The sequence below is a fragment of the Haemaphysalis longicornis genome, unplaced genomic scaffold (assembly GCF_048455015.1).
Source record: "Haemaphysalis longicornis isolate Haplotype H1 unplaced genomic scaffold, Haemaphysalis longicornis Haplotype H1 scaffold_1, whole genome shotgun sequence".
In the NCBI taxonomy this organism is placed as follows: Eukaryota; Metazoa; Arthropoda; class Arachnida; order Ixodida; family Ixodidae; genus Haemaphysalis; species Haemaphysalis longicornis.
In genome coordinates, this window is record NW_027526203.1 from 371,289,058 (window position 1) to 371,299,290 (window position 10,233).

A 10,233-nucleotide genomic window follows, 5' to 3' on the forward strand; every position below is an offset into this window, starting at 1 on the left:
CTGCATTCCAATAACTGTAAATAAAAATCAACACAAGCATCCAATACAGAACAAAGCTTGAATTGCTCGAGGTGGTGGTAGTGGTGGTGTGCAAAACCAGGGCTGCATTAGCCTCGTGTGGCACTTAGGGCCACCAACTGGCACAGCTTTTCTGCATTTGGCGAGCAATGTAAGGTGTCCAGTTGTACGCACAGATGACCCACCTGTTCACTCATGTCCCTGTTGTTGCTGTGGCGCAGTAGGCAGCGATAGATGCGACCTTCCCCCGAGGCCACGTGAGGGCACAGGCGATCTCGGTCCTCCTGGCAGGCGAAGAAAAGCGGCCGGTCCAGATGGAAGTCCTCTCCTTGAAGACGGGCCAGGCGCAGCAGCTCACGACGACAGTTGTCCTCAAGCTGGTTGGCCACCCGTGACAAGCACTCGAGGGTGGCTCCCTGCGAGTGGCGCTCCTGGACACAAAAGGCATAGCACTTGAAGAAAGCACGTGTTTGGGAGCCCAAAATAAGCGTACAGAAATTGAATGTAACTCATCATTTCGTGCTGATGGAGCCATAAAAAAGCTCCCACCTCTAGTATGACAATTCGTCTCACTCTGTGCCTGAACTTTTTAGTTTTCTTTACCAACTAAGTTTGCAAGCACGAAAACTGGTAGACCATTAGCTAACCAATGCTTCTATTTCTGCGACAGAGGAGACCTCCCATTGAGCTTTGAAAGCTGAAGAAAAAATCTGAAATGCATTGCAGGGAAATTTCAGGGAAGAGTACAGAAACACTCCAAACGGAAAATCTTTGCAAACTCTAATGACTCTGCTGCCCCTCTAGGCACAACACACTATACACAACCAAAAACTAGTGCAGTCCACTTTAGTCCAATTAGTCGTGTTTGCTTGTGTCACAAACATGATTGTGGTGCTTACATCGGAGTTTTTGGGTATACGACCACACGTGAAGCGGTCAATGTCTGGGCCGCAGGCATCTGTGAACTTGTAAACCAGCCGGTAGTCCGAGAACACCACCGACTGCATGCGCTCAAGGAAAGTGTGGCACTCTTGCTCAGTCGCATTCTCGCTGTGGTCCATCAGGCAGGCTAGTAGCTGACCTTTATCACCAGGCTTGCATATGGGAAACTGTTAAGAAAACAAAATCAAAACACCAGCCATTCAACACTGTTGCATTTGTGTCGAGCAAGATCAAAATTCTGCACTGAAACGCTGAGTAAATTAATTCAGGCAGTTAATACGCACCATTTTCAATAGGCCTGGGCAAAATTTTGATGCAGCTTCATTGAAACGATTGTCTTGGGTGATATTGCGCCTATATGACCAAAGCAGCTGGAATAAAGTATAGCAAGAACATGAATAAGATTGCTAAAAAAACAGAACACAGTTGTCATCACATAAAGTAAACTCAGAAATTGAGGTCCCCACACCATTCCCCATAACACTAATTAAGGTAGCACCTGCGCTACACGAGCATCTGAAAGGACATTAGTTGAACAGCTTCCGAAATTTCAAATGCCATTCGAACTGGGAGGAGCTCCGCCAATATACACGACAATTCTCAAAGGCAGTCAAAAGCTTTCACATACGCTCGCCATGTTTTGCTGTCACCACTGCTGCCCAGTTTCCTTCTCGTACCTTGACAAAAAATTTAATTGTAGAGTTAACATGGGCAAAAAAACACAATTTTTAGTGATAAAATTGATAACAACCTCAAACGTGCACAAAACAGGCAGTTTTTTTTTTTTTCACACTGCCAGTATTAAGAGTAACAAGTTACCTTGTAATAGTAGAGGGAGTAATAGAAAACCAAAAACAAGTGAAAAATTAAGAAGATCGTGTACTTTAATAAGCAAGTTTTACTCATAAATAATTGTTTTGTGTAATTACGGCATGCGAAAACTACAGCTGAGAGTGCGAGCGCTTGCACTTCAAAGGGCTTTGAGAACTTCAAAGGTTGTCAAAGGTACTTTGACTCGCATTTGAATGAAATTTAAATCAAATGCCTTTGAAAAACATCGTGTAGCAGCTCAAAGGTGGCATTTGAGTCAAATGAGATTTGCTTCAAAGGCCTTCGAAATGCCCTTGTAGCAGGGGTATAATACTCCTCTTATTTTACCTTCAAGCAGGGGTACCTACTAATTTGTTTGAATTGCTAATGCCTACATACCGCCCAAAATGCATATTTATTTTATTTCTTTGCCCCCATGTGATTGCTCAAAATTGCTGGGGCTAAAAAATACAGCCCAATCATAAAAGGATGCTTTTTATCATGCCAACATGAAACAAGCATTGCTGACAGAAAACTCAAAAAAAAAAACTTACCAATTCAAAAAAGTATTGACACTCTACAGCTTCCCTTAGTAACTAAAACCTCATTACAAGAGGCACTCATGGGATCTAGGAAACATGTATCTTGTAACCAAGGTCTCTTGTAACCAAAAATTTTAAAAACACCCATGGAGTTGGACTAAACCACTTTATTTATACATCAGCATCAAAGCATACTTAGACAGCTCGACAAGAAAATGATCACCGTGGCTTAAAAAAGTTTTTCACAGTAGTTTTAGAGACTGAATATTGTAGAGACTGAATTAGCATCCTGCCCAACTTTTGTAGGTAAAGCACTTTACTTTGCAAGCCTTCCTGCTCTCACAATACCATTAAAGTGTCCTTACATGTTCGTCGACCTCAACTACCGACACTTTCTGCCCTGCAATATCCCTGCCGTCTACTCCAGTCGCTCATCCTCTAGAGCACCATTTACTTGGATAAGGATCACATAACCTGCCGCCTCCTCACAGTACGCGAGGTCCACATCAACAGATAAAATTGAACACCTCAAAAGATGCTGGAACCTCTGCTGTCTGTTAAATGAAGGCCCAAGCCTCACCTGCATGGCAATTTTCTACACAGTCTTTCATATAAGGCCCCTGCTCTATCATGGATCTTCTAAATTGTGAGTTTACCTTAGGGACCCCAAAAAAGTTGCCCTTAGTAACAGTGACTTTTGTAACCATGTCTCTTGTATGCAATGCTGCTAACATCGCGAGTATAGAAAAACAAACCAAACCATTTTCAAATGCCTTTTATAACCACATTTCCCTTGTAACAGGGTCTCTTGTAATGAGGTTTTACTGTAGCACATCAAAATGTTTGACATGAGGGTTGATGCTGCCACAACCGTTCAATCAAATGTGCGGTTGATTGAGGGGCCGTGATACTGCATTCTGCCCACATCTGAATACCTTATTGGATGCCATAACTAATGAGCAAATACTGCGAGTATGATAACATCAAAAAATGGCAAAAAGACTACGTCAATGCTGGGCTTTAACATGCGGAAGCTACACCTGGGCTTTATTATAAAGTGCATGGAAATGAAGGGCTACGAATTAAGAACCGCGAGAAAAACTATGGATAAATTTAGATCACCTGGCCTACTGCAACATATGGTTGCACTGTGTCACACAGTACTTTTCTCGAGCCCCCATTAAGGCTGAAAGATGAGAAACATCCACACTCTTCTGAGAATTCTCACCTGCCACCACAGTAACCTCCCACTGATTTGCAATGTTATTTAGGCAATTCCAGCCAACAAAATTTGATGTTCCCCAATATTACAGTTAACACCAACGTCCAATTACTTCAGGCACAATTTCTATGGGATTACCTAACACTGGTTAAACGGGACCCTCTGGACAAGTGAGTGTGCCATCCCAATTGATGAGAAGGTTGGTACATTAAAACTGGAAGCTTTCAACGTACTTTTCTCACACACACACGAAAATAATGTGCGTAAACTGGCTGCAAAACTGTACACTCTGCACTGCAATGTGACAAAGTAATTAGACAATCTTTAAAACTTTTTCCAGCGCCCCTTTAAAGAGCAGGAGCAGCAGGCAGACCGAGCCGTAACTGGACAATAAAACTCACATGATGGCAGGCATCGGACAGTCCTTCATCTTCTTTTCTCTGAAAGCCCGAAAACAATGACTTAGAGTGGCAGTCTACAACACTTAAAGCAATGTGCCAACAGGAGACAAACATGAGCAGAGATGGCACTCTTCATGAGTGTTCCTCCACTGAGACAACAGCTACAGCAGGGTAACTAATTACAGGCACATATATCTGTAGCAACCCTTCTTGTGGAAAAAAAAAAAAAAGTGCCCTTTCCACAGTGGACACTGCACAATTGCCTCACAAGCGTATTTAATTTATACAGTGCCAACTTGGACATAAATGCCACATGCCTCTTCAGGCACAATGAGAAATGCAAATGGGAAGAATACACATACATTTCTATTTGGCTTAGTTTTTTACGTTGTGCAGTACTAGCTGCACACGGCAAGGTTGTTCAAAATCATCCCACTTTTTTTCGCTTCATTTCGCACAAGGTCCTGCATGATCTGCTCCCAACCAATAAAATTAAAAAAAAAAAAAAAAACCTTTACTGGCAACTCTAAAGGGCCGTGGCATTTCTGCAAACGTGATGCTATCAGACTGCATGCTTTTTTTGTCGCTTGTCCTAATGCTGTTCTGCATGGCATGGCAGCACTTTAAGGTCATGGCTGGTTCCCAGTATGTTTCTGCAGAGCATCATAATATTGTATGTTTTACAATCTGTAAAAGTGGGACTAAATAGCCCACTAAGAACCCCCCCCCCCCCCCTTTGCACCTCTTTATTTTTTCCCTACAATAAAAAAACAACCACACACTCACTATCTTTTTACATCTGTATGTGCATCCCTACAGTTTACAAAAAGAAAGCACAATCAGATCAGAGCATTTCTAAGCGCAGCACATGCTGAAAGAAAGCTGACAAGCCATGTTTGAGGAGACCATGCTGCACCTCTCCCCGAATCAGAGGTTATTTTCTTTCTGATTTCTTTTAAGAAGGTCCTTGCCAGTAAAAAGAATAGAGCGCTAAAAAAATGAGGTCGAAGGTAACCACCTAACTACTTGCCACATAACCACTGCATGTACATGTGCACTTATCTTTGTACCAAACTAAATCATTGTTCACTTGAATTACAAATGCAACTAGGCCTGAACCAAATACCATCATTTCAATTAAGAAACATTTATCCCACAATCAACAGTTTTGAGCTAGCTAGTATCCTCAAAGCAATTTGGCCTTCTGTCTGAGAAACAATTGAAGTGATCATGAACTACAAAAATTGTAAACAGATGAAACTAAGCACTGCCACTTGGTGACGTAACTTGAACAGAGCAATGTAATCTCAACAACTACATCGTTACTGTAGAATACGTGACAGGGCAGTGTGTCAACCTTGTATGCCTTATTTCCCGTAAATGCCATCACAACCACCACCCAACTCAGCAATGCCTTCCTCTTGAGCCCACTGCCGCATCCAGGCATTCACAGCACAAGGATAACTAGGAGAACCACAGACAGTACTATTATTTTAGCAAGGACATTCCGCGATCAGGAAAAGCGCCCAAGAAAGTCTACATTAAACATTTCAACCTCAGTAAAACAGTGCTGCATGCACGCAGCTTGCACCACCAAAGGGAGACCAAAGGAAAACAAAGCCAGTCAGTGTACATGCGAGGGGAGTGCAGTGTACAGGGCTTGTTTGTGGGAGTGGAGGCAGGATAATTGGAGTGAATAGTAGGACCCTGCTTGATGGCTATGACTGCCCCCTGAGGGCTCATCGCGGCAATTTGAAAGTTGTGGGTCATACGGAAAAGATATTTAAGTGCAAAGCTGAATGAAGTAAAAAAAATGCAGTTGTCACCTCTTACTGGGTGCGATACAAGTTTGTAGCGTGGTGTGCACGCTGGTCGATTAACTTGCTAGAAGCCGCAAATCCACACTTCCGAGTATTGCCCAATTCCATGAAAAACTGTGGCTTTCCCAAAATACCAGTACTAGTATCAAATTAAGGGTGCTTTTTTTTAAATATATGGACCGCATTTCAATATCCTGCAAGTGCAAAAAAATTATTATTAACAGTATTAATATTTTGCTTGTATAAAGTAAAAAAAGACAAATTGACATAACAGTTCTACAGAAATAGCAAGGCCTTGTTTCTATTACAGCTGGCGTGATCGAAATGAATTTTAGTTGAAAGAGTTTTTTTCAGGAACTGAACTATTTTAATGAACTGGCACATATTTAATAATGAAACCATATGTTTGTGCAATTAGAAAGTAAAGTATGCTAGTACTACAGAGGCTGATACACACAACCAAATTTTGGAAATTTGGAGGTGACTTGAGCTACTGGTGTACAGGTTCTACACCAGACAAAACTGTGTGAAATTTAGGAGAAAAAAATCAGCGGACTATCAAACAACAATGACAGCATTAATCTAAATGAATAGCAGCTATTGCTGTCACTCAGTTAGCTGGTGAAAAAAACATTTCTCTTCTTGCAAGTATGACCATGTGCAAGCGTGCACTTTATTGCCAAATATCATCATTTATTTACGTCCTTAACAAAGATTTCATTGGAGAAATTCCAATGGGACTCTGGCATCCCAGCCCTTTTACAATTTGAAAAACCTCAGACTTGCATATTTCTGTCAATATAATATTGTGGTTGACTTGATGAAAAAGAAAATTTTTGCCTTCATTGTATGCAGTCAATGAACCATGATTTAGGAGGACAAGGTAGGCTGAGCGCTACACTTGGCAATAGTGTGAAGCCTACTGCCAATAAATACAGTTTAGACATTTTCCCGAGATGCCAACGAGCTGCTAATAGGTTTAAACTGCACAAATTCTACAGGCTTTCCCGCTCAATTTAATCCAATCACCATACAATTTAATCAAGGCACTGCCCGATTTAATCCAAGTGCCATCTAATCTCATTCAAATGCCATCTAGGTGCCGGCAAATTGAATCCAAGTGCCAACCAATTTAATCCGGTTGCCAAACAAATTAATCCAGCTGTTAGATGGTTGTTGAGTAGTGTTTTGCACGAAATTAGGCACAGCTTTGCGAACTTTGTTGCGCGTGGTGTGGTGAGAACATAATGTTTCTTGATCCATTATGTGAAAAATATCATATGCACACAGCTTAATGAACATTTACTAGCACGCGCAGACCAGGAGAGCGGTCTTGTTTGACTGTTGGTGCCGTGTGCTGATCACCTGCGAGATCGTCAGAAGTGTCTGCTCGTGTATTGTTACACCAGCAGACTTACCAGCATATTGTTACATGAGCAGACGATACTTCTGACGTGAGCAGACAATATTTTAGCTTGGAAAGAATACTCAACACTGCAGAAAAGCATTCACTGATTGAAAATCAGAACGCAAAGGGCATTTAAGTAATGTGTTATCACACGAACTTCTGAAGGCATTGTTACGCGAGGAGCAGACGATGCTTTTGACGTGAGTTATCGACAGCGCTCTCGTAGACGATCAGCTCACCACATCCGGCACCAGCGGATCAAAAAAGATCGCTCTCTTGGTCTGCGTGTGTCAGTAAATGTCCATTAAGCTGTGCGCATAAGATATTTTGCACTAATGGATTAGGAAACATTGCGTTCTCACCGCACCATGGGCAACAAAGTCCGCAAAGCTGCGCCTAATTTCGCACAAAACACCGCTCAACAACCATCTAACAGCTGGATTAATTTGGTTGGCGCCCGGAATAAATTGGTCGGCACTTACATTAATTTTGCTGGCACCTGGATTAAATTAGCTGGTGCCTGGACTAAATTAGATTGGAATAAATTGAGCGGGAAAACCTGTAGTGAGAAGCCCAGAATCACTTCTACAAGAAAACTTCACGTTATGGCTGTGTACTTCTTTTAGAACAGCTGCTACAACTTAAACATTGTGCGATTCTCTCCTCAGTTTCACTAACTGCCCTTGCAAATCTTACCTTGCAGGTAAGGTTAGAATGGAGTCCTACACCTTAGCCATAGAAAATGAACCCCCGCCACGTTATAGCTGGCTTTTTACTAGGAACTTTGGTGCATAATTCCTTTATCATTATCTTAAGCCTGGTTATGTCCACTGCAGGACGAAGGCCTCTCCCAAAGATCTGCAGCCACGCCTATCAGGTGCCCGACGGCCGATTGTGTGATTGTATAATCATAGGATGGTTTTTAGCAAAATGTACTCAACCAGGGTTGCTAAACCCTTGCCCGGTGAGGAAATGCTGTCCGTGTACCAGGGAGCCTCACCTAGCATGGTTGAACCTATCTAGTACAGCCTCCTGTGGTATCCGGCAGCGTTATATGCTGGATCAGGCAGCATTTCGAACCTGGTATCACGCTCTAGAGGCGTAGCATGGAAGGAAGGCGCATAGAATGCGCAAGGAGAGCGGCAATGCTTCCTCTGCACTTTCTTCTGCCCCAAAGCGGTTTATAACTCTGCCAGATATGATGGTACATAGAGGTACCATCATATCCCAACTAGTACAGCACAAACTATGACATTGTGGATTCCTGGGTGGGAGAAGACGATGCACGGTGATGGCGTATTTTGGGGCAGGGATCACAGAACCAATCACAGCAGTACATCTAATACATAGAAATCACAACCACTTGTCACGCGACATAAGTGCTGGCACTAGCCAGCAAACTATGAGGACTATTCTGAACGGACAACCACGCGGGCTACGGGCCGCATCTTCGAAATATTTCAGGATTCAAATTAGAAGTAGGAGTCATAGGCGCGAAAATAGAGCTTTCAGTAGTTGAACGATGTTAGATTATTAATGGTTGTGGTCTGCAGCCAACAATAATCAGACATCTTGATAACTACACCAGCTTTTAAGGTGCGCCTTAGCAAAAGCAACTTGCTAAACTTCCACAGCTGTACGTCATCGTAGGTTACAAGTTCAGAGCACTGCAAGCTCAGTAAGCGATGCAGACAAATACAGGCTAAATTCTTTAACAACAGGCATCCTCGCAAATTATGCGTCCGCACCTTTACTACCGTCGTAAGCAAGTTCAAACTAAGTCAGACAAAATGAAACCACAAGTTATTCGCTGCGTCCGCATTATAGTGGACCTGTTTTTGTAGGAACTGAGCATTCAGAAAACAGATACGAGCGCGTATTCGCGAGGGGCATGACTTGAAAAATGTCACGCCCGTCGCATAATACACTTGCCCGAGGTGGGGCTCAGTTTTAATTTTGGATTGTGCGCATTCTGCCTACACAATGACATAAACAACCGTACGAACAGTCCGGGAACGAACATTTACACTTCGGGACATGTTACGTCATGCTTCTGGCGGTTTAAGTCGTGGCAGCATGCAAGAAAAAAAAAAACACTTACGTGGGCGTTCTGAACGCAATCCAAGACATTAAAATTGTTTGTCAATTGACTGCTGGAGCACAGAAGCTTCAGTTCAGCAGCGCACTCGGGACTATCGGCTAGCTTCACAACAGTCGCTGGCTCAGCACGCCTTGTTTTGCTTTCACCTGCGGTGTCCACACCTTTGTCCAAGTTGTTATGCTGCTCCCTCATACCGGCGGAATACACAAATGGCGCTTGCTGAAGCGCTAGAAAGGTTACTAGACATGCAAACACAGAACACCAGGAGTTCAAATTCTTGCAGCCCATGCTACAACGCGGCGTTGGCAAAACACGACCGCTTCCGGACGCCATGACGGCCTATCCACGCCGCACTGGATAGCACGCCCGCCTCCAGAACGCGCAAGCGGCGCAAGAAGCGCGAGCGGCGCGGGCGTGCGGCGTGCGGAGGCGCCGTCAGAATAGTGCCGCGTTGCGCTGATCTGCCGCCACGCGCGGGAGGCGAACCGCTAGCGTCAGTTGGCTCGAATCGAGCTGGCCGCAAGCGCAAGCAATCTTTCATTCTGGCAAGCACCAGTGACGAGCGACGAAACCTACTGTGCTTTATTGATAGATTGAAAAAGGCAGGACACCCTACTAAATCAGCACTCCTGCTCCTTCCTCCACCTAGGGTTAGACCCACTCCCTCGACCTCGATTCAGGTAATGCTGGACGGACAACCGATCACCAGGGTCTACCAGCTTCGCCTTCTCGGCATGCATCTCCAAGCCAACAGGAACAGCACAGCCACTATAAATCTCTTGCGCACTCACACCATCAAACTATTGGTCTCATTAAACGTACGTATCACATCTAGGAGACATGGACTAGCGGAATTAGAACGGCTGCGACTTGTGCAGTGCTTCCTGGTGAGCCGTTTTTGCTATCACCTCCCGTACGCACAGCTCACCCCTCTCAACGCACTTCCCTCGATGCCTTACTTCGAAGAGC

At 43.8% G+C, this 10,233-nt stretch overlaps 1 protein-coding gene across 1 annotated transcript in view; it reads right to left on the reverse strand.

Moving 5' to 3' along the window:
* The window catches only part of Glg1 (Golgi apparatus protein 1), a 55,623-nt gene extending 45,940 nt beyond the window's left edge, over positions 1-9,683 (reverse strand). Inside the window, exons 1-5 of the mRNA XM_077686327.1 lie at positions 9,265-9,683; positions 3,936-3,974; positions 1,245-1,331; positions 918-1,127; positions 204-449 (exon numbers count right to left, since the gene is read on the reverse strand). Coding sequence (XP_077542453.1) covers positions 204-449; positions 918-1,127; positions 1,245-1,331; positions 3,936-3,974; positions 9,265-9,597 — 915 coding nt within the window. The 5' untranslated portion in view covers positions 9,598-9,683. The remainder of the gene's footprint in view (positions 1-203; positions 450-917; positions 1,128-1,244; positions 1,332-3,935; positions 3,975-9,264) is intronic.
* Between the last annotated feature and the right edge of the window lie 550 nt (positions 9,684-10,233).